Here is a 23,938-nt window from a genome sequence, read left to right on the forward strand (position 1 = left end):
TTCCTAACAGGCATTCAATAATATTAGGCACAACTAACAATAGGCTTCCGAATCTACTTTGTGACAAAATGCGAGATTTGGCAAAACCTGAAAAAAATCTTATTTTTTTTTGCTTAATATTCATATAAAAATATATGATCAACCGCAAAATTAAATTTGGTAGATCAGCCTGGCCCTTGAATTTAGGGCTTATCAGGAATTTTGGTCAAAAGATTGACCAAATGTGTTTTAAAAGACGCTAATGGTTCGCCATCTACATAATCCCTACGAATATTTGAGGGACGCATATTGAGCAATGATGGAGACCGAGAAACAAGAAAGTTAGGAATTCATTTTTTTCAACTAACCGGAACTTTATCATTTTCCAAGTGTTTGGCTTTTGCTCATTTTTTTAGGGGAGGTTTTATGTGAGGTGAAGCCTTCGCTTTTTTAATCTTTGCAACTCATTTTTGTTCGATCAATGATCACTAAAGTAAAGAAATCACGATCTATTGTGAAAGTTTCGCTTTTAATTTTCTCTGGTGTGATTTGTAAAGAAATCTAAAAGAATTGGTTGTACATTCCCTGTCTCAGATCGATTAGCCAATAAGGCATGTGAAGCAAAGGATGTCCAAGAAAACTGTAGTGCAGCAAGTCCAAAATTTTGAGGAGCGAGAAATAAGACAAAGATTGTAGGCAAACTGCACTTCAACTCACTCTTGAATCCAACTGAAGTTTCAACTATCGAGTGAGTTGGGCTACAAAACTCAAAAATATGGCATTTTCTTTGCAGTTCTGTCACTCCACTAAACTCTTGGTTCAATATCAGAATAATCTTTGCTTTAACAAGCCGGGAAACTGAATTAAATAACAAAGTCAGTCTACAGCCAGCCTGGTTGGCTGAAATATTTATTTTCTCAAAATGCTCAATGTCAGGGTTGCGGCATTACATTTTTCCTGAATGTCTTTACTTAACATGCCCTATATATAGTCTAGTTTGTCAGATGTAATGCCAAATGGAACGATACTAATAACTATCATTGATTTGATTTTTACCAAGGACAAAATCAGCAAGCAGCATTGGCTACCAACATTGAGTAAGCATGCAAAATATATGTAAACTCCAGGAGCTTGTCAATTTGGGTAGCACGGCCGCACGGTTTCCATCGTAGTCTAAACCTCGGACTTTTAGAAATATGGACTGTGAACGAGCATCCCGGCAAATCGGCCTGCTTTTGGTCATAGCCACTCTGAGCCACTTTTCGAATTAAAGTAATAAAATAAGAAACGTAGATCTCTTCAATTAACGGTAGGTCATTTTTATATCATTTACTTGTAAAGTGGCTCGTTTCAAAGTTATGTTGTCCAAAGCTTATGTAGCTGACCAAGAGCAGGCCGAAAATTCAAATTTTATGAAGTGTTTACTACATAACTTTGAACATGTCTCCTGAGTTCCCTAAACATAGGTGTCGGCTCAAACTTGGCTGAGTTCATCTATTCAACAAGATCTTGTGGTCGTATGAAGTGCTTATTTGGAATAAGGTGAGCGGTTTAGGAGATAGGATATTTTTGCTTCCGTTTGCAGTCCATATCTCTAGAAGTCCGTGTCTAAACGTACCGCAAGCCGTATCCTTTCTTGCTGTTAGATTCACCCTATAGCTTTAAAAACTGGGCTCAGATCTCTGAGTCAGTTTATGTTTTATTCATTTATCATGTACCTATGAGCAACCGTTCACTAAACTTGATGAGGCTTTTGCAATGACAAAAGTAAACTTTTTAGGGGGTTTCCTTTATGGTTTGCAATCGAAAAATCGATTATGGACCGAAGTAGATCCATTCAATTTCAGGAAATATCATCATGCTACAGATTGGACGAATATATGTTTTCACATGATCCCTATGGCTTTGTTGGGAATGTATCATAGTTTCGGCTTAGAAACAGTCACATTTTCAAAATAACACATCATGAAGTACGCAGAAGTATTATTACTCAATCACATTCGCTCCATTGTCATATTTTTGGGCAAGGATTTAGTTTTAGATTGGTGGGGACATTTCAATCCGTACAACGAACGAACAGTGGGGCTTGTACAGTAAATGGGATTGCAAAACGTCAAAAACAATGATTTTGTCTTTGTCTCTGAAATTCTTTGCAATCCAGTTGAACCACTATAGTTCAATGCAGGCCAAAATTTACCTTTAATTTAGTGCTAATAATACTCAGAGCAGAATTTTCCAGGAACTCAAACTTGTAGAATTTATGGATGTCCATGACGTCATCCCTCATGTCTAAACGGGTTTCGAGTGTGTTTAAGCGCGGTTGCTCTACTGATTGAATACATAGAACTTATTATCGAGGAACTAGAGAGTCACGAGCCAGTAGATGTAGTCTAACTCGACTTGCCGAGGCCTTTAGACAAGGTAGATCATGGCCTTTCAGTTCAAAGGCTCCAAAAGATTGGGATCCAAAACAAGGTTCTCAATTAGTTAAGATGTTTCATTTGTGGTAGGAAGCAATTGGTTAAAGTCGAGAGATACATCAGTGACACACACACACATGATGTCAAGTCGAATGTTCCACAGGGTTCCAATCTGGGTCCTCTCCCTTTCATCACTTTCATTGCTCCACTTCAGAAACTCAGTAGTCATTTCAGCGTATCTTCTTGCGTATTCTAATCACGCTTTAGTCGTTCTTCGTTGAAAGAAACGCATTTCAGTCACAATAACTTTGGCCAAGATGAGCAATTCATTGCACAGCTATTACTCGTCAAAAAGTGTAAAGGCATTACTCGCTTCAGTTCCTTTCCCTAAAAAATAGATGACCAGTACTTTGGTTTTTTTGCCCAATCAATACTCTACCACTTTGTTAATTCAATGGTGATTTTTTGTCTCAAGCAGGCGGATTATTTGAAGTTTTCCAGCCAACATGTTACAATGACGAGCATTGATATTAAAGCTTGATATAAATATTCAAAAATGTATTACTATTTTAATGCTTTGAGAAACCAAGATTCTTATATATCTTTTAGCGCGGGAATTCGCCTTGTCTACAATAGCGTATTTTTACCCTGATCTTAATTCCTTATATATACGAACATATCTAAATAGTCAAAACAAATACACATTCTAAACTTGTGTTTTGAGGCATATTAGATAGTAGTACTAGAGGGAGTCGGGACTCGAGTCCAAGTGCACTCGATTTTGGAGACATTGGCCGGACTCTGCAAAAAATCATTTCGCAAGACGAGTCTTTTTGCTAGACCAAACTAGAGTCCGGCATGAAAAATCAAAATATCAAAGGACCCGCCCAAGTACTATTAATTAGTTTAATTGGTTAAGGTATCATAAATCAAGTTACGTTCTAACATCGATTTTGATCTTTTGAAAAATCGACCCAAAGAAAACTGATTTCTTGACTTTGGTTTTATTTTTCTCGCTGCTATGTGAAACTGTCTTCAGAAACGTTGAAAAAAAATAATAATCATCGATTGCATCAAATTAAATGATTTGAGTGCTTTCCTAATATATAGCTCTTGTTTGATAATTTCAAGGTATTCGTATTGGACATTTTGCCTTGATCTAGTGTAAATATTATTCCAGCATTTCACCTCTAAAACTTAGATATGTTTCTTTTACTGACTATGAAGGATTGCTGAAGGTTTGCAACAATGACACAAAAAATCATGAAGGAAAACCGGTATTCGAAGATCTCAAGTTTCAGAGGCTTCCCTGCTAGAAACCTGCGTGTGCCTCAAGTCATGCAAATATGTGGTATAGGGAGCTGAAAAATTTGATGCAACGTACGCAATCAAGCCAAAGGAATATTTTCTGCCAAACAATTGCTTAAAAGATTATCTCTGAATCAATTTTTTTAGCTCAACGGAATTTGATTCAGGAAATGTAAACAATAAAGCAGTAGAAATATAGCAAGATTTGAAACCACAAACACGTCCAATGTTGTTAAGGGCAAGCACAAATTTTAACCCTGATCGTCTTTATTCAGAATGCCTTGCATGAAAAAAAGGATAAGAGTGACAATTTTTGTCAACCGTTCTAAAAGCCTCGAGTTTCCTCAGCTGTCAAGAAAGAAACGATACACTGGAGTGAGAAAAAAGAAACGAGTAACGAGTAATTTTTGCAGCTCTGGGTCGTTACATTTGCACTATTTTAAAATGTAATGGGATTATAGTTCCTGCTTCGAAATGAAAGGAACGGAATCACTGTCATTTCATTCATTGTCAGTAATTTCGTTACCCCTGACTTGATTCTATTGTACTGTATATTGAAATCTCTTAATATGAAATGGCAAACAGACTGAAGACGTACTCTGATTGAAACTCAATTGCCAACTGTCTATTGAACGGAATTTAGAGCATGGATACAAGAGATCGTATATACATACTGCATGTAGAGAGAATACTAAAATGTATATAGGTAAAGAATGACAGAGCATGGCGTGTGAGCATGGCATAAGCCGTGCCTAACCTAAATAAGCAAAAACACTTCATTTTCGTACGGGCTCGCCAATCACATACGCGTACATTCGGAAGAAAGTTATTTTACAATAATCTTACTCCGCCTACGCAGATAAATAAGAGTAAATCTCGATGCGTTAGGATTGAGGAACGATTACTTATTGTGTGCTAATCAAAAACTTTGGTGTGCCTTTTTTATGCCACCCTTAACTTACTTATCTCTGACAATGCCTGATTTGGACATTAGTAGTTCATTTTGCTATTTCCACGTATTGAAATTCAGAGACAAATCCATGCCTTAAGAGGTTTTATCGTCTCAAAAGTTGTTCAAGTTACGTGGAAATTCGTAAGATTGGTGACAAATCCCCCCCAATACCAAGAAGAGTGACAAACCCGCGGCTATAAAAGACTTCATAAGAGAAATGACGTTTGTTTTCATATTGCCAAATCCTCAAATCAAACCAAAAATAAATTTGATGTTAACTTTTGCTTTACATTCGATTGGTTCTCCGTGAAGAGCCTGGCCCTAAATTTGCAAGTGCTATGCAATTTTAAATTTTTGCTTCCCACACATTATCTTTGTGAAGCTCTGGGGGCTTCTTATCAGATGAAAAAATAATAACTCGACAGTAATAGAGGTTACAACTTTTGGTTTGTGCAATTTCGCTTTTTGAGCGTTCGCTGGCGCGTCGATCGAGAGAAAATGGTTCAATGCATTTCCATTACATCACCGAGCGAATGAGCTGTCATGTCTCTCCTTTGGATCTCTAAATCGTACCAATCTTGCCCAGTCCCCACTACCTACTTACCTGTATCATGAACCACTGGAGTATGGACGGGGATGCTAAGGTTGAAAATTAGCAACTCCAATTCGAGTCAATGAATTAAACTCTTCTTCAAATAAGGCTGGCCCCAGATCCCTGCGATGGCGTATTTCAAATGTCAGCTCAATCAAACGACTGGGTCAAACGTTATGCCCTCTCAAAGCGCAGTACATAGCAGAGCACAGAATGAATGACTTAGCCCTCTTATGGTAATCAATTACCACGAGAGTTCGTTCATTCATTGAAGAGCTTTGTAGTGCCTTTTGAGACGGCATAGCTTTTGATCCAGTCGCTCGATCAAGCTGAAAATTGAAATGAGTAATTGTTGTAGCCTGGGATCATTCTCATTTGAAGAAGAACATAATGCGTTAACTCAATCGCGAAAAGCTAATTCCCAAACCAAGCGTCCCCGTCCATATTCCAGTTGTTCATGCCTGTGTGAATGCGCTCGTCTAATATGTTTCTATTTTACCTTATTGGGCAATTTTCAACTGCAGCTCTTGGCTAGACAGACACGACACCCAGAAACACCCAAAATGGTTTAGAGAGTGTAAATCACCAAATCAGCCCCCCCCCCACCCCCACCCCCCCAGGACGGCCAAGAGATCGACTTCGCACGCCAAGAACCTGTTGCTGGCAAGAAATGTGCTGGAGGGCTGCTCGAGGGTCTAACAGTAGGAATTAAACATTCCCAACTGTCGATTGAAGTTTTGTCAAATCCAGCTTAAACTGACCATTATATTTACATTCCGAGATGCACCATGGACGCCCAGAATCGCCCATCCAAAGGGCATACCATAAAATAGTTGTCGGCGCTCAACGATTCCCCGGGCGAGCGTTGCTCTCGATTTTGGTGTTGCCACCGTTCTGTGCCTTCATATCCACATAACAAAAAAAAAAGATGCGGCATTCGGATTGTTCACTCTCTCTCTCTGTCTCTCTTTCTCTCTCTGTCTCTGTTTCCCTGTGTCGCTCGGTGGATGTGCGTGCGATTGGGTCAAACTGCACCTTTTTGCCTTGATCCTCACTGTTATATGTACGACGGAGATTTGACGGATAGCATCAAATACAAAAAAGACACATGCGAGGCAACATGTTTGTCTTCTTGCAATGTGGCATTGTGACCTTTTTTATAGTGTTGGCAGATGGGATCCCGCAACCTCAGAAGAGCGACAACTTCTGGGAACAAGAAGGTAAGGGCATTGAGATACAAACAATTGGGCATCTGCAATCCGATTGTTCGCATATTCGCATCGGGTTCAGACCAGACCTTTTGGAGAGCCAGTGGCAACCTGGAGATCGAGCGGATGCTGAAGGTGAAGCCCAACTACAATTTGGCCAAGAATGTCATCATCCTCGTGGGGGATGGCATGGGCATTAACACGGTGTCTGTGTCCAGGATCTACAAAGGGCAGAAGAATGGCAACTCCGGTGAAGAGGAACAACTCGCTTGGGAACGGTTTCCAGTCTCTGGACTCTCCAAGGTAAGTTCAAAGAATTGATTACCACAAATTGCCTAGTCGGTGCCTTTATGGTGGATGAAGAGTTTTTGGCTTCGTTAAGTTGAGGATACAATACTGGACGAAGGCATGAATTCCCTTGCACGTGTCTTGACAATCATTATGCGTAGTACCGTGGTGCTTTGGACAGTTATTTTTTTTTAGTGCAAGCGAGGCTAAACTCTCTGAAGGATTTTAAACCTTTGCAGTCGGTCACAAATTTTATTCATCATTATCCGTTGCTTTTGAAGCTCGTCGTCGATAGGTTGAAAATTGTAGAAGTCATTGTAAGTCTGGTTCATGACTCGATTGTTAAGATAGCAAATGATGAACATACCGTAAATAATGCAATTGAGTCCAGATTTGGTGGGATCTTTCACAGAAAGTCGGAAAGGTCTACAACTTCCTCTGTATTATTTTTGGTGGTCCTTAAACGCCATAAAAATCTAAAACCGCAAATGAAAAAAATAATAGTGATAATACGCTGATTATCAATTACTTTGAATTGGTTAATCATTACTAACAATAATAATATAAAGAACACAGTCTTGTTCATAACATTTCACTAAAACATCTCTTTCCTCTTACAAGAAATTATCCAGACAATATTCGCCAACATTTGACAACTAAAAACCAAGAAAATAACCCCGATCACCCATGAATCATGAGCGTAAAAAAGGATGATCTGGGCCTCCCAGATTAAACAAATGCTCGATTATGCGGGAGCACCCACAAAAATTCAATAAATTAAGAACCGTACTATTAAGAAACTGAAATTTTAATACTGGGCACGTCCGTTCTTTCTTCAGACGTACAATACAAACCGTCAAGTCCCTGACAGTGCGGGCACGGCCACGGCTCTATTCACGGGCGTGAAGACGCGAATGGGCTTCATGGGTGTGGACTCTCGGCCCGCCTACAACGAATGCGATTCTGACGTCTACGAAAGAAGCAAATTGAAGTCCATGCTCCATTGGGCTCAAGAAGCAGGAAAAGAAACAGGTGAGAATTGACACTGATTGTTAGTATTTGACGCTGACGAACATGGACTCTGATATAGGAATTGTGACGACGACCCGGATTACTCATGCCACACCTGGCTCGTTATATTCTCACGTGACGAATCGTGATTTCGAATCCGACTCTGACCTGGGCGAAGACATTCGAGGTCAGTGCCAAGATATTGCCCATCAACTCATTCATAACGAAGCCGGTCAGAAAGCCAAAGTGAGTAGTAATTACTTTAGTAATTATATTCGATATATTGTCAAAATGTGCCAATAGATGGAGGCACATCAAGGGCTTGGGTTTTATTAGAGACCCTGAATTAAGAGACGCGCAAGTGTCGCCATTTCGCTGAGAACATGATGAGAAAAAAAAATGAAAAATATCCAAACACATTTTCAATTTATACACTAAACAAGAAATCATGGCGATATGACATGACCTTGAAAACAGTAAATATGTAAAAAAAAATATGTTTTCAAGTTTATGAAAAGAATTGTGCTGATGTTCCAATTTTTCCACCTTTTGTTATTTTCTAACCTTTTTTTTACTTTTTTCACTGGGTTTGGTCATTTGGGTCATTATGTGTCTCCTTTTTATTTTTTTATTCCTTTTGGAGGCTTTTTGTTTGCTTCCCCATGTATGTTGTAAGAACAATTGGGGTCGGAAAAATAGTTTATGACTCAAAATAGCTAACAAAATCCTACAAATATGTAATGAAAGGGAGAAAGCAAGTTTCAATTTGTTTACTTATACAAGCATTTTGGTGCCTTTACAAGACAAGCAATGCTTGACTATTACTTTTCACAAATGTGTACATTGGGTTGCTCCTTGCGTGGAAAAATGTCATCTTGCTTGTAAATTCTCGACAAATGAATTTCAAAATAGGCTTGCACCTACTCATTCTACGTTCAGATTCGCATTTTATGCATCCTGAAGTTAAAATAAAGCGCAAATGAATGAATGATATGGAAAATTAGTACCATCATTGTGTGAGAATCTAAGACTTTCATGTCCACACAACTAACGGTAAAATTCGTAGAAAACATTCAAATACGCCTTCAGTTACTTAGAGATACCAGCCAGCGCATTTATGCTTGAGAGGAAATGATCCAAAAAAAGGATTCTCTAGAAATTGAAATATTGCAAATTTGAGAATACCAATGTATTTTTGAATTTACTCATCCTTCAGTTTCCTTAGGGTAGAATGTTGAGTCAAAAACTATTCACTTGGGCATGTTGGTCTCCTAAAGCTCATATAAATGTGTTGAAAATGCGTTGCATTTCCTATCAATTGTCAGGGTTACGTTATTTTGTGCTCAAAATTTTTGTGCAAGAGGTGGCCAAAATAGTTGGGAACTTAATTTAACTCAAAACCTATTTTATAAAGCCTCTAGTGATCCCAGCTGTAATTTTTACCACTTAAATGAAATTCACCTTCCTTTTTCTATTTGGGAATGATGAAGGGCAACAATGATAATCTGGCTGCAGAGGGCGTTTTACCAATTGATTGCCCCGCCATGTAAGATGCAGATGGGGAGTCAGCTTTTGAATCCAAAGAGTCCAAGCAAGCAAGCTCCACAAAGGCAATGCTGTTGTTCAGCCTTTTTTGACCAAGCTTACTCGTTCTGTGGACTTCATGTTCAATTCAAAGCACTTGAAGGTGAGACAAAAATCAGCAGGTCTAATGCATTAACAAATTAGAACTACTTTTTAAGCTTAACCAACTCTTGCCCATACATACTGAGTAAAAATGGTACCAATTTGGGGCGAAATTGGGCTAAATTTGGCTTTTTAAGAGAGCCACTTTTCAAGAATACAGCCTTTGAGCGGTAGATGGCGACAGCTTCTGAAATTGTTGACACCAGGTCGAAAACTTTTAATGGAAGACCCTACCTATCTTTTACCCAAAATGGATCTTTTGGGGCTTGGTGTTCTTCATTTATTGTGGCACCCCTGTCTTTGGTATCAATTTCCACTTTAGTCTCGAGTTCAACTTTTGAATATCTTGCCAACTTTTGGCAACTTAAGATAGCTGTTCTCCAGTTAGTTTGTATTCCCAATTGTACCGATATGATGTATTAAATTCCAAGGCCGCATTATGAAAATCAAAGCGTATGATCAAGCACAATCTGCCCCAAGAACTAGCCAAGCATAGCGCTATTGTGTCCGAATAGTTATTTACGTGCGTTTAAGCAAATTCCGGCAAAAGCAAACGAACTTGCTTACCAATGACAATGATGCAAATTTTGCTTCAAACTAGAGTCTCTACCTCAAACTAGCTTCAACTAGAAGCTGACCTGTCCTCATAAAACCGTGAAAGAAGTTTTATTCTCTTAAAAATGTGTTTTACGCCCCAAATTTGCATTTTTGACATTGGTGCCAGCAAACAAACGAACCTGAGAAAGCATGCCTAAAAGTACCAATAGGACACGACGAGAGAGGATGTGTCCTTTTCAATGAGTGACGGTAGCGCCCTCTACTCCGTTTGGGACAAATAAATGTATTAGCAAAAGAATACTGCTAAGATGCAAGGCTTTATCAAGGTGATATTGCTGAACAATTAAATGTTTAAGCACCGTAACTGAAAAAACAGCAAAAGCATTAAAACTTGGAAAAAGATCTAGGGAAAATTTGTTTGGACCAAATTTCTCATTTTACATTTTTTTAGCCATTTTTCAACTTTTCAATGATTTGACAATGAGGTGTATTTTCAGTTGTTTTCCTTTTATCCTATCTCAAGAGGTAAGAGCACCTTCAGTTGTAAATTAGTATTTGGTTTCTTAACTTCCCAAACATTGTTGTATGATTTAAGCAAGTGATTTCAAAAGACATATTCTTATCCTATCTCAAGAAATAAAAGCACCTTAACAAGCAAAATAGTGCTTAATACTTCATCTATTTCAAAAGACTAAATGAAATATGTTATGTTGATCAAACTTTGAAACAATCGTTTATTTAACACCAAAGATAGGACGCATTGATGATGAGAGCTAAATTGCTTTATACTCCTGCCCATTAGTGGCTTTCAATTGTGTTCCTAGAAATCTTTGTACTCGTACATACAATATAAATCTTGTATGATTTGGCCCACAACACATCCTTTTTTTGGAGTTTTTTGGTTCCATGATGATAACTTGATGATAACTTCTAAGGACAATAAATATTTCCTTTCATGAGCATATTACTTGACTTTTCGCGAACAGAATTGAGGCTAAATGCTCTGAGCTCCTCAAGGTTGGGTCTCCGCACTTAGACAAGGCAGAGGGCGCTCTTCCTAGAGCGCTAAAATGTCCTAAATTTGTGATATGGAAATGCGACCAAAAAAGCGATTATTAATTACTCTTAAAAAAACGATAGGCACTTTTTGCCCGTCAAATGCTCAGGTAAAATGGTCCACTTGAAAAACGATTTTTTTGCATCTTACTGAATTCAGGTCATCTTTGGCGGTGGCAAGCGAAACTTTGTGCCCCAGAAAGATCAAGGCCGCAGAGTCAAGAACAACCTCATCGATGAATACAAGGCCATGAAAGGCCAGAAGAACCAGGTCTACTCCGTTTTGGAAAACACAATGGACTTGGAAAATTGGACCCAACAAGACAACCAAGATTATGTTCTGGGTAAATGCGCGTATTTTACAATCTGACTTGCACGAGTTCTGAGTCTGGCAAAAATGAACTTTTGCTTTTCAGGCCTGTTTGCCATGAGCCACATGTCCTACGAAGTGGATCGTGACACATCGCCCAAAGGCCAGCCTTCATTGTCTCAAATGGCGACGGCGGCCGTGAATCGACTGGCCAAGTCCCCCACTGGATTTTTCCTCATGGTCGAAAGTGGTCGCATTGATCACGCCCATCACGAAACCAACGCCTTTCGAGCCCTGGACGAGGCTTACGAATTGGACAAGACTGTCGCGGTACTTTGTGTTTTGTTGTTTGCGATAAGGAGTCTTTTAGGGTCAGGTTGCTTCAACGTCATTGGGTGTTTTCTTTACAGGAAATTCTGAGCAATCCAAATATCAATCTGGATGAGACATTGATCATCGTGACGGCTGATCACAGCCACTCCATGACTTTTAACGGCTATCCAAAGCGAGGCAATTCCATCTTTGGTGAGCGGCCCAAGTTTCTCAGCCTTTTGTAATGTAAACTCGCGATATCACTTGAATAGTCCGTTCACTTCCAAAGGAGATGACTAACAATCTGGAAATGAGAAATATGCTCGCGGGTGTCCTCAATGGTGTCAATCTTCTCTCCATGTAGGGTATGTCTATGAGCCCAAGGACGAGAAGAACCAGCAGTACTCGGAATACGCGGACGGCACCCGCCGCGCCTACTCGACCATCTCGTATGCCAATGGGGACGGATTCCACAACCACTTTACGGGTGATCAGATTGTGCCTTGGAAGGACTTGACCACTATGGACGTGGAGAACGTGGATTACCTCCAGCCCGCCATGATGCCCGGTCCCGGGGGCGATGAGAGTCACGGCGGAGAGGACGTCGGGATCTACGCCCAAGGTAACCGAGCTATGGCCGACTTGGCTTGTGACAAGAGTGCTCGTGTAGTTTTGGGGATCTTGGATCTGCACCTAGAGAGCTCGGAGGTGTTCTATGTCATACATCCATCAATTCTCCCCACTCAAAGTCATTTTTTACAAACGGTCCTTTGGTTGTACGACAATTTTGGAGCGTCAGAGTGCACTGTCTTAGTTATGGTGATCTAACTTGGCGCAAAAATACACAGTGAAGGGTAAATTCAACATCTCTGGATTACAAGTCCAAGTCTCTGTAATGTTTTCCAAGAGTTTTTCCCCCATTTGGACGAAAGATATTTTCTCAAGCCCCTTCGTAGAAAGGCATGAACACCAAAATATTCACCAAAATGGTCAGAAGAAAGCCTTCTTTCATGGTGTGCTTCTAATCAGAATGTGTCAGCACTACCAGGGATTCACATTTGCACCAAAGATGCCAGAATTAACTTGGCTGTGGTTGTGCACCAATTGGAGGTTTACAGCTCTTGAATGTCGACTTCTTTTTCGATTGCTAGTCAGGTCACCCAAGTTCCTGATCATTGGCCCCTGTTGTTCCATTTGCAGGACCCATGGCCCATCTGTTGTCGGGTGTTCACGAGCAGAATTTCATTGCCCATGCCATGGCGTACGCTTCGTGTGTGGGAGATTATGCGGATAAGTGTGACCGACGAGCGTCGCTGTCCCCTCAAGAGATCCAAGCCGATGGTTATGTGAGTCCGAACGAGAAATCCAGTGCCCAAGGCCACCCCATTCGATCTCATTGGACTTTGTCATTGGGAACCTTGATCGTGGGCACGTGCGCCCTCTCAGTGCTTGTTTAGAATACCACAAATATATCGTTATATTCAACCAACTCATGAATCAAGACAAATGACCTCCCTTGGCTTGTCCTTTGAAAGATGACAGGGATCGAGAAAATACTTGATGGCATTGTGCAAAATATTAGTTTTTGTTTTCTCAAAATGATACCAAATATTACCTCTTTTCCTCTAAAAAGTGATTCCTTATGACCTAAAGCAATACTTTGCCTTTTAGCCATTTAGACGGTCTTGCTTTGTTAATGGCAGTTGTATTTTTTTGCAAAATCGTCATTGGTCAACTGAGCTGTCCAAGTAAGTAGTAAGAAAGTATTATTTGACAAGCCACTAGGTATGCACCTTATCTCAGAAAAAAAACTTTATCACGCTTAAAAATATATTAGAAGATAAACATGTTGATAAACGCTGGCGAAAAAAGACTGAACATTCATTCAAATGTGTTTAGCCACATGCTTACTGCATTATTATGAACAAAATCAAAATGATATTTTTTAGCTTAATGATTCATGAACTGACCGAAACACTTGAATTTTACTTGTTACCATTTAGTTGCTCTGCTGCTCAAAAATATTTTAAAAAAATGTTTTTTTTTCGGTTCCTATACAGGGATGGCGAAAACATTGTTTTCAAGGCATTTGTTTGCAATAAAGAACATACAATCTGAGATGAACTAATTTTTTTTCCAAGCAACTCCGGGCCGTGGGTTTGTAAGGGAGATTGACTTTGAGAGCATTTAGTATATAACGTGATTCCAAAAATGAGATTCTAAATTTAGGGACCGGCTCGGTTGACCTAGAGCTCTTGGGAGAGCATCGTCATTTCCATAAAGCCAGTTGAGGCATTGCTTTGAATCAGCTCCCTTGGATTTCCCCCATCAGCAGAAATCCCCGACGGTGGTTTTCAAAAATTGAAGTGCTTTGAAAATCTTCAGACTATTTCATTATATTTTGATATTTATTAAAAGCTTTAGAGAATGTTACGCTCAAAAGTGCACTCCATTTCCTTTGGAATCATTTAGCCTAATTAACATTTTCCCGAACAAGACTGTACGTATACATAACAGAGAAGGTAAAAAAGTTCTGGAGCGTTCTCCTTCATGTCATGAATTGTGATAGAATGAGGAAACGGAGAACCCGATGGTCCTTCAAGACCAAAGCTTCAAATTCTGCACACAGTATTTTGAACATGCTTGCTTGAAATCAATACCAACGAGTGTTTTAATCTGAACTCAATCTCGAGGTTGGCTGTTCATAGGGAATATGTTCAAATATGGTTGGTGTGACTACATTATTTAAGGAGCAAATTTTAAGAGTTTTAACATGGGAGTAAAAACAGGTGAGAGTTTTAACGCGTCATGTCATTTCAAATTGATTTTATCAAGGGAATGTCAGTGACTGCGTTGGAATCCGATACAATAAAAGTAAAAGTACGCATTTAAACGCCCGAGCAGAGGTCTCTCTCTATCTATGTACTTTGTCCACCTTCTGTAGATTTAATGGCAGCTCACTATGCGGGCTTGTAATAAAGCAACGTGATGGCCTTCCAACCAGGGTTGTTCAAAACCTGCAAATGCTTCTTTTGATTTTTCTTTTTCTCTATCTTTTTACATCATTTTGCTCATTTCCATTTTTCTTGGACATTTTCGTCGTTTTATTTTCATCCTTGACTTTTTACATAGTTGCTTTCCCCGGAAAAAATGAGTGTCACAGAAAATACTGCAAAAAAAATCTTTTTCCTCTCTCGCTCATTTCAGTACTTTTCCTCCTAATACTCCAGATGATTTTTAATTGATTGCCTCGTGGTTTTACTCCACCATTAAAGATGACATATAATGATGTCATAGATTAGAGTGGTTATAATGAAAGTACTTATTGTTCATGTTCTTCTGCGCCAATGCTTACCGCCATTTATCGATCTTTCATAATATTGCTTATGAATGTGTTTGAAAAAGTAAGTACAACAAAATGCTTTTGCACTTTTGCACCTTTTACTCTCTACGTTTTACCCCGTTTCTGTCGCACTATCAAATGCATTTTGGCCAATATCAATTGCATTTCTGGACAGCTCTACTTGTTACCGTGATGGGCCAACTCCAGTAACATGAGCAGATGATTTATTCGTACTTGGCCAAACCAAGTAATCCTTCGATCAAAAATCCCACTTTTCTCTGTCACGATGGCTTTATCGCATGTGCCGTCAGTTTTGCCTGTCATCGATCCATTGGAAAGAAAAGGTGAGCAGGTGGGACAAAACGAAAGGCCAGAGGCCTGTTTCTTTACCGTTCTTACCTCGGAGTTAAGGCTTGGACGTTCCTCAGAATGATCATCCACTCACCACTCTGGCGCGTTTATTTTCATGCTGGGTAACGTCCAAGGACCCAACTCCGCGAGGTAAGAAGACCTCTAAGAAACTCGCCTCAGGGACCAAAAGAAATAACATTGGGAAGCTGTCTATCAAAACTAAGTTTGTAATGCTGTCAATGCTAACGGGTGGACTCCCATACATTCTAATCCAAATTTCCAGCTGACAGTTGAAACATTACAATTGTTTTTTTTTTTTCGATTTTGCCAATAACAGCCGTTATCGCAAACCATTCAATGTGCTCGGGCACGGATATCTAGAGATGTGGACTGGGAACAGAAGCAAAAAATGCTTATCTCCTAAACCGTTCATTTTATTCCACATGAGCAATTCATACGATCGCAAGATCTTGTTGAATGGATCAATTTGGCCAAGTTTGAGCCCAAATCTATGCTTAGGGAAACTCGGGAGACATGGTCAAAGTTGTGTAGAAAACAATACGCAAAATTCGAATTTTCGGCCTGCTCTTGGTCAGCTACATAAGCTTTTGACAATATGACTTTGAAACGAGCCACTTTACGAGTAAATGATATAAAAATGACCTGCTTTAAGTTCGTGGCCTAGACAATTGTTCAAGTTAGGATTCAAGTGGATGTAATTAAGATCAAAGTTATTTTCGGTGTCGCTCGAAATCAATTTAATCATAACCATTTGTATGTACGAGTACATGTCTGGTAGACACTTGCCATCAAATTCCAAGAACTAAGCAACGTTTAAGAAATTGAATATGATCCATCGTCTACTTGATGAATGCTTCAAATTGAAATACGATAGAATGAAAAGACACACCATTTGTGCCTTGAAACGACGCGGCAAAATTAGCGTGTGTTTCATAGTTTTGGAGTCCTCATTCATCAATCTAATCCAAAATGACTTCAAAAGAATGTCAAAAAAAGTGGCGATGGTTGAGCACGAATGCTTGGGAATCTGCTTTCACATTGATAATTGGGTAATTGGATCTTACTTATTATTTGATATCCAGTCGAACGAAACATGGCTATCAGCTACATAAGCTTTGAACGCTCAAAAGTGACCCTTATCACTCTCCAAAGAGGTTAAATGTTTTTTTTTTCGGTCCCATAGTAGGCATTGATAACGTGAATAAAGGTAACAGGGCCCCTTACACTCGACACCGAGATCAAGTTAGCATAATCATTGTAGGTTTATGAGGTGTTCCTTCAGTGAATGCATGTAGTGCCACTATATTTGAATATTCAGACTGTTAAAACATTAAGTTCAAGTTCGGATTGAGGATTGTTAAATGTGATATTAATTTAATTTTTGACCTGCGTCAACAGCCGGCGCCGTTGGTGTAGTGGTATCATGCAAGATTCCCATTCTTGCGACTCGGGTTCGATTCCCGGACGGCGCAATTTTTTGCCATTAAAGACAATTTCTTGGACTCCTCTAGATTAGTCGCGGCGTGGATTTGTGCCATCTTCAATCTACAGGCTGCAAGTCGCTACCAAAAATTCGGTTGCTCCACGGGCTTCCATGCTAATTGGCTTTGATGCACCACGCCCCTTCCCACAGAAATTATTTTTCAATACATGATCTTTTATCAAGATACCAGCACGGTACGCCATCCAGACGAGTGGTCTGTATAGGCGTACAAGGCCCCGATCCACACGACCATTTGACATCGGATCCGGGCCTTCCCCAATTCCATCCCACTCCCACAACCCAGGAGGACCCAAGATTGGAGGACGCTAATCATCTAACAAAACTAAGACGCGTTCGTCAGCTGAGGTGTCAGGAGAACACCGTAACAGTGCAGAACTGTCGTCGAGAGCATAAAATACACACTACATAAAAAGGCTGGTTGCAATAGTGAGGTGGGGGGGGGGGGGTGGGGGGGGGGATGTACCCATTTCTTGGTCAGTTCGGGCCTTCTTCCAGGTATGAATATGTATGAATGACGCATATTCAAGAAAGGAGGGCAACAACCCAAATATCACGACCATTCCGGACCAATCACTGACCGAGGGCTTGATGGATCCTCTCGTGTTCACTTAAATACTCGCTTCGCGAAATGACCGGCCGGATACGTACGTGTACATGATTTCATTGGCATTTCTATGGATGTTCGAAGGAAATTCGAAGTCAATCGTGATAACAGCCATTGCTCTGACATTGAGGGTTTGACGGTTTGAGGGCTTGAGCCTGGTTAGCATGGGTTTTGACATGGTGTGGTGGTGGGTCCTGGGGTCTGATCGGGGCGGAGGGACTGGAGGGCGGGGGGGCAGTGTGTCACCTCAGCCTATCCTGGTCCGAGCCCAGAACCAGCAGTACCGTGACTCAGTGAGTCAAGTGCTCTACGAGAATCAAACCGCGGTCTGGCACAGCTTTGTCAACCAGACGGAAGAGAACCACCTGGCCTTCAGTATCCCAGCCTGCATCTGCGGGATCAGTCCTTGCGGATCGTCACAGAGGTGCTGGGTTCGGATCCGCTCCACGTGTCCGTCCGGCACAAGACGGGCCAGCTCACGTGGGAGCACAAGAACGGGGTCCAACTCATCGGCAAGACCGTCTGTCTGGAGGACATGTGAGTAGAACTGTGAGAATACCTCAAAGGACTATGAATTATCTATCCATAAACCAATGGAATATGGACGAGGATGCGCGAGGCTCGAGGATTGACATTTCGTTGACAGGGCAACTAATTATTTCGATTTTCTGCACCATCGAATGACTGAGTTGAAAGTTGGTGCCCCCCCCCAGCTACATAACCAAGGATAGCTCGACAGAAAATGAATCAACTAGTCCTTATTTGGGAATTGAGTACAAAATCATTTAGCCCGTTATGTATTAAACTTTGAGACGGCATAACGTTTGATACAGTGAGTAATGATATCGACCCATGGTCCATTTCATTTGAAAGGCAACGCAATTTATGTACGAGTACTCGATTCCAAAATGTTAATTTTGAGCTCTAACATCCCCGTCCATAAATCCATCCTTCCTGCACGCACCCACGTGTTGATCCATTCTCCATGGATCCGGTGATCTCTCTCCATCCTGATACATTTCAAATTGTTCTGTACGATTCTGTACGATTGATTCTAATTCATTAGCGACTAATGTATCTATCCTTTGTTCTCACTGTCTTCCTGGATTAGATCATCGTCATTGGGCGAGTTTGAGAATCTGACGCTCATCTTGAGCACGTATTCGAGCCAGCCCGTGGAGCTGAAGGCGCGGATTGCCCTCATCCAGAACTACATCCAGGCCACGGGCTCCAAGGTGGCCGAGGTCTCGTCCACCCGACCCTACGTGTGGACCTTCATTCCGCCCAAGACAATGCAGCATACGCACGTGCGGGTCCAAGTCCAATCCGAGGACCGTCACATCTGCGGACTCATCTCGGTCTCACCGCTGGGTTGCCCGTACCACGACGTGGAGGCCGAGGCCCAATACAACGCCCGATGGCAAACCATGTTGGGTCACGCCACGATCGGTGTCAAACTGGAAGGTAAATTTGAGCACGGCTTCAACATCGTGGCCTTGACCCGCAGCCACGACGGCACGTGCTTGGCGTCCCGTCGTGCTGATACCCCGTTGTCCAGTGGGAAGCGGGTCAAGACCTTGCGGGTGGAGGTGCTGCCGGAGCCGGACTCCATTCAACTCCAAGTGCTGATCATCACGGGCGCCGTGTTTGGTTTGATCGCGGGCCTGTGCCTGATCTCGTACTTTTGCCAACTGCCCATGGAGGGCCAGGTCATCTACAAGCTCCAGCAGATCCGTAAGGAGAAACCCGAGGCCTACGAAGCGATACAGAGCTCCATGTTCCGTTATCGCGTGTCCCAATCGCCACCCCCACCCCCGCCCCTGGATTCGAACCGCTCGGATGCAAATCACCCTGGAACCGATGATGTAGACGGGGCCATCCCTTCTCAGACGTATTCCGTGGAGAGTACGCTGAGCCAACGCTCCAGCCGGACCGTGATCGAATTGCAGGCGTTCACGGCTGAGGATGAGGTGGATTGCCGCTCGCTGCCCTATCATCAATGTGCCAATTTGACGGCATTGTCATCCAAGGAGGTTCGCATTGTGGGCACCCAGACCCTGGACTCGTTGATAGTGGAGTCGTTCAAGACATTCAAGCGGAAGAAGGAGGCGTCTGTGCGCGAGACCAAGCACGACAGGAATCTCATGCTGGACCACATGGCCATCATGTATGACAAAGACATTTACCCGTCGTCCATCAAGCTCAAGTCCAGCCTCTACACGTGGATCATCTTTCTCATGGGAACGTTCTACACAATCCCTGTGGTGCAGTTGCTCCTGTTCAACCAGAACACGTCCATCTTCCAGGGCAACCTGGACGTCTGCTACTACAACTATCGCTGCAAGTACGCCTTCATGAAGATTGAGGACTTTAACCACTTCTTCAGCAATATCGCGTATATCGGCCTGGGCTGCCTGTTCCTGGGCATGACCAAGATCCGCCAGACGCGCTTCAAGGAACTTGTGCGGATGCGCAACTTTGGCCAGACCTACAAGGTACGTCGTGGCGTGCCCGAGCAATATGGCATATTCTACGCCTTGGGCGGCGCCATGATCATGGAGGGCATCTTGAGTGCCTGCTACCACATCTGTCCCACCAAGATCAACTTTCAGTTTGACACCACATTCATGTACGTGCTGGCCATCCTTTGCTTTCTGAAGATCTACCAGTTCCGCCACCCGGACATCACGACCAATGCCTACATTGTGTTCTCGTTCATAGGGGCGGCCTTGCTCCTTGAGGTGATTGGCTACTATTGGGATAATTTCGTATTCTGGCTAGCCTTCATTCTGTTCTACCTGTTCATCATTCTCTCATTCATCATTCACACCTACTACTACGGGCGTTTTGCGGTGCTCAAGCGCTCTTGGAGCGACATCCTGAAGGGGCGCCAATTGTCCGGCCTGCGTCCGGCGCGCCAAATCAAGTTTGGCTTGTGCGTTGTGGTGACCGTGGTGAACTGCGCCCTTGCCGTGTTCTTTCTGCATCGGCGAGATCCCGGTATCTCCAAGTACTTGCTCATCATCCTCATCGGGAACATGGTCATCTACATCCTGTACTACTGCGGAGTCAAGCTCCACTACTGGCTCATCTTGAAGCAGCCCAATGAAAAAATCAGTCCGCAGTGCGCCATTTACCTTTTGCTGAGCTTAGTGTTTGTGGGCGGCGGAATCTCGTTGTTCACCATGAGCCTCAAGAACTCGGCCCTGTCGCCGGCCCAATCGCGCGATATGAATGGGCCGTGCGCGGTGCTGTTCTTCGACTACCACGACCTGTGGCATTTCCTCTCTGCCGCCGGTCTTTACACCACTTTCATGATGGTCATGACACTGGAGGACGAGAATCTGGACACGGAGTGGCACAACATCCACGTGTTCTAACCAAAAGACAAAGACGAGAGAACGAAAGAGAGACACATCCAAAGACAAGTGCCTATGACGAGATTACTAATATTGTTGTTGTCACTATCATCAAAACAGAAGTGCCTAGGACGAGATCACTTGAAACGAAGAGAAAGTTGAACCAAGAAAACTCTACTATATACACGTGCATACTAGAAACAATAATTTAGATCCTGGCTGGGTACAATCTGATTTCTTGGACGTGCTTTCAATTTGAATGTGAATGGATTTCGACCACGCGTGCCAAATCCCTCGTCCATTCCATGACCGATGGACTTGATAGTGTTGCCATCTCACATCACGATATTATGCATCATCCTCCATATTGTGCCCAGTACCAATCGGAATGGAGTTGCCTCCCACATCTTTACAAATGATATATAGATGTATGTATTGTTTTATCTTGTTTCATGCATGATGTGAACCCATAAGCAAGGTAAAAAAAAAACCTGTCAAAAATCACTTTTTATTGGCACTGGAAGTAATTGCTACTTGAATAAAACTTGTTAACAAGCGCAATCAAAACATTGGAAGTCCCTTCTTGCCTCGAGTGCACTCCATGCTGCACATCGCCTCCCAATCCGGCCAGAACTTGGCCTTGATCCGCTCGACATAGGCCACCAGATTGGGACATTCCCGGTGGATGAACGCCTTTTGTGGGAAGTCCATGGGGATGTACAGGAATTGAGCCAAATGTCCGAAGAGGGTGCAGTCAATGGACGACGGCTCCGCGCCCAGATAGAACGGGTTCTCGCCCAATTGGACAGAGAGGGCCCGCAGGTCATCGAACGAGAACTGATCGATCTCTTCATAGGAATGGCGGGCGATCCCGGTCATGTACATACGGAAGCGGATCAGGCGCGGAAACAGAACGCCCGCCAGGCGCAATAACAGCGGGTGTAACTCCGACACGTCCACCAAGTTATTCATGATGAACTGGTAGCGCTCGGGGCGTCCGTAGCGCCAATAGAAGCCGATAAAGGCCAGGTGATTCTCGACCATGATGCGCGTGCTATGAGCCATGGCCAAATCCCGCGGCGAATACGCACCCTCGGGCTGGAGGTCAAATTCCCGGGTCAAGTGCTTCATGATCAGGTTCGAGTCGGGGATCTCGGTCCCGTTGAGCTCGATGAAAGGCGTTTGACCCTTGGAGCCGGTCTTGAGCGTGTACACGTTCTCATACTTGAGGCCCACCATGCGCAGCCACGTCTCCAATTTGAGGGCGAACGGCGAAATGGTGCGCACTTGCGGGGAAGGCAACACCTGCACTAGGTACACCGTGTCCTTGACCCAATTGGGGACGTGTAAGGCGGGCTTGGCAGCCGCGGAGCGCCGGGACCACCAAAGCCATCCCCCCGCTCCCGCCGCCAACACGATCAAGGTCAACACGACCATGGACATGCTGATCTACGGCTAATAATGACTCAAGCTAAACCACCTGTGACATCAGTTGGGAAGCTTGAATTTAGTACCTCAGTGGGCGCAGGATGAGGATGAAGGTCAGGCCAGGCTCGATTTGGCCTTCAGATATAATGCAAAACCTCTTGTATTATGTAGACACTGTCCAACTAACTGAAGGTTGGAGATAACGATAATGAGAATAGCAATGACATGTCCACTTGGTTCGTTCGAAGGACCTGGATTTTGAACAGAGGTCGTAACTGTGTTGTCGGTCTTTCTGAAGAAGAAGGAGAGAAATCAAAAAGTGGGTACAGAATGCCATAGGCTGCCCTCTAGGCGGTTGACGTGAAACTAATTTCTGCTTCGTCGGGACTTGTCTTGAGTGTCATTTTGAGTGCGAAATATATGCCCAGGAACTTTACTTGATTCTCACACTAAGGAGGTGAACCACTGGCCAAGTGGCAATTTTCAACTTTGGATAAAAACGTTATCAAGCAACTTAGCACTGGTTTACAATCTTCTATTGGGTGCCAAGTCACATTGATCCCATCACCAGTCAAAAAAAGAATATGTCCAACTAGCTTAGCATTTTGTTCTGAACTACGGCTCAACTAAAGAGTATTTCAGTTTAATTTGGGATCCTGAATGCCAACCAGTACTAGAGGATCCCTAGGTTGAACCACGGGCTTCTAGAGATGTGAACTGTGGGCAGAAGCAAAAATGCCTTAGGTCCTAAACTGTTCATTTTATTCCAAATAAGTACTTCATACTACCACAAGATCTAGTTGAATATTTAACTTATTGGCCAAGCTTGAGCCCAAAACTATGCTGAGGGAACTCAGGAGATATGTCCAAAGTAATGCAATAAACACAGAACAAAATTCGAATTTTCGACCCGTTCTTGGTCAGCTACACAATCCTTTGACAACATAACTTTGACTCGAACCACTATACAAGTCAATATCACAAAAATGACCTACCGTTAATTAAAGACGTCTCCATTCCTAATTTTATTACTTTAATTTGAAAAATGGATAAGAGTGGCTATGATAAAGAGCAAATCGGGCAGCTCGTTCACAGTCTACTTTTCCAGAAGTTCGTGGTTTAACTCAGTCTTGCGATTCATTGTAGTCGGATCACGAAGCATGGGCCATCGCCAACAATGAGCGCTACGCGTTAGTGTATTCAGATCAGAACTAAGAAAGAGCCGATGGGTTCAAGATATTATTTACAGTCGACCTGAAATCAAATGGTACATATGACCTAAATAACAAGCGGCAAAATAACAATGCGGAAACAAAAGCACTCAATATATACAAGGGATAAGAGTGATTCTATGGATAAGATTTACCACCATCATGATAAGAGGCCAGATCTTCGAGGTTGAGTACTTATCGTAAAAAAAGTAGCGTTCAAAGGTCGACTTCGCTCTCCCGTTCAAGACCCTCATCATTCCGGTTCATCCTGTAAAGGCAGCCATCCGACCGCTCTGGCATGCGGCCCGACCACGGCCCTCCTACATCCGTGAGGTCAAAACCCGGAGATCCCGGAGATGGATGGATTGCACCACAATTGGTCATGGGTACCTTCAAGCAGGCTGTCAGATGAGCCACTCACACAGCGTGACCACCAC

The 23,938-nt window shown here is 42.5% G+C and overlaps 3 protein-coding genes and 1 non-coding gene across 4 annotated transcripts; 3 read left to right on the forward strand and 1 right to left on the reverse strand.

The window, feature by feature from the left end:
• The first annotated feature begins 6,219 nt into the window (after positions 1–6,219).
• LOC131882229 (alkaline phosphatase-like) lies at positions 6,220–13,312 on the forward strand. The gene is made up of 9 exons (XM_059229321.1): positions 6,220–6,471; positions 6,542–6,762; positions 7,587–7,779; positions 7,838–8,004; positions 11,219–11,402; positions 11,475–11,698; positions 11,779–11,893; positions 12,045–12,302; positions 12,881–13,312. Exons 1-9 carry the CDS (start codon positions 6,360–6,362, stop codon positions 13,135–13,137), a joined length of 1,731 nt encoding a protein of 576 aa, XP_059085304.1. The 5' UTR covers positions 6,220–6,359; the 3' UTR covers positions 13,138–13,312.
• Positions 13,313–16,796: 3,484 nt separating this feature from the next.
• On the forward strand, positions 16,797–16,867 carry Trnag-ccc (transfer RNA glycine (anticodon CCC)). Its single transcript has one exon. It is a non-coding gene; the product is annotated as a tRNA-Gly (tRNA).
• Positions 16,868–17,667: 800 nt separating this feature from the next.
• Positions 17,668–21,428, forward strand: LOC131882379 (SID1 transmembrane family member 2-like). Its single transcript, XM_059229507.1, has 3 exons — positions 17,668–17,690; positions 17,798–18,040; positions 18,615–21,428. Exons 1-3 carry the CDS (start codon positions 17,668–17,670, stop codon positions 20,881–20,883), a joined length of 2,535 nt encoding a protein of 844 aa, XP_059085490.1. The 3' UTR covers positions 20,884–21,428.
• Positions 21,351–22,540, reverse strand: LOC131882231 (failed axon connections-like). Its single transcript, XM_059229323.1, has one exon. It carries the CDS (start codon positions 22,303–22,305, stop codon positions 21,424–21,426), a length of 882 nt encoding a protein of 293 aa, XP_059085306.1. The 5' UTR covers positions 22,306–22,540; the 3' UTR covers positions 21,351–21,423.
• Positions 22,541–23,938: the final 1,398 nt, after the last annotated feature.

The sequence above is a fragment of the Tigriopus californicus genome, chromosome 6 (genome assembly GCF_007210705.1).
Source record: "Tigriopus californicus strain San Diego chromosome 6, Tcal_SD_v2.1, whole genome shotgun sequence".
Classification (NCBI taxonomy): Eukaryota; Metazoa; Arthropoda; class Copepoda; order Harpacticoida; family Harpacticidae; genus Tigriopus; species Tigriopus californicus.

Bases quoted from the DNA above. Each gene is read 5' to 3' on its own strand.
- LOC131882229 (XM_059229321.1), top strand. From the start codon at position 6,360: ATGCGAGGCAACATGTTTGTCTTCTTGCAATGTGGCATTGTGACCTTT. The intron at 6,472-6,541 runs GTAAGGGCATTG...CATCGGGTTCAG, and splicing joins CAACTTCTGGGAACAAGAAG to ACCAGACCTTTTGGAGAGCC. The intron at 11,699-11,778 runs GTACTTTGTGTT...TTTTCTTTACAG, and splicing joins AATTGGACAAGACTGTCGCG to GAAATTCTGAGCAATCCAAA.
- LOC131882379 (XM_059229507.1), top strand. From the start codon at position 17,668: ATGGGTTTTGACATGGTGTGGTG. The intron at 17,691-17,797 runs GTGGGTCCTGGG...ACCGTGACTCAG, and splicing joins GGTTTTGACATGGTGTGGTG to TGAGTCAAGTGCTCTACGAG. The intron at 18,041-18,614 runs GTGAGTAGAACT...TTCCTGGATTAG, and splicing joins ACCGTCTGTCTGGAGGACAT to ATCATCGTCATTGGGCGAGT.
- LOC131882231 (XM_059229323.1), bottom strand. From the start codon at position 22,305: ATGTCCATGGTCGTGTTGACCTTGATCGTGTTGGCGGCGGGAGCGGGG.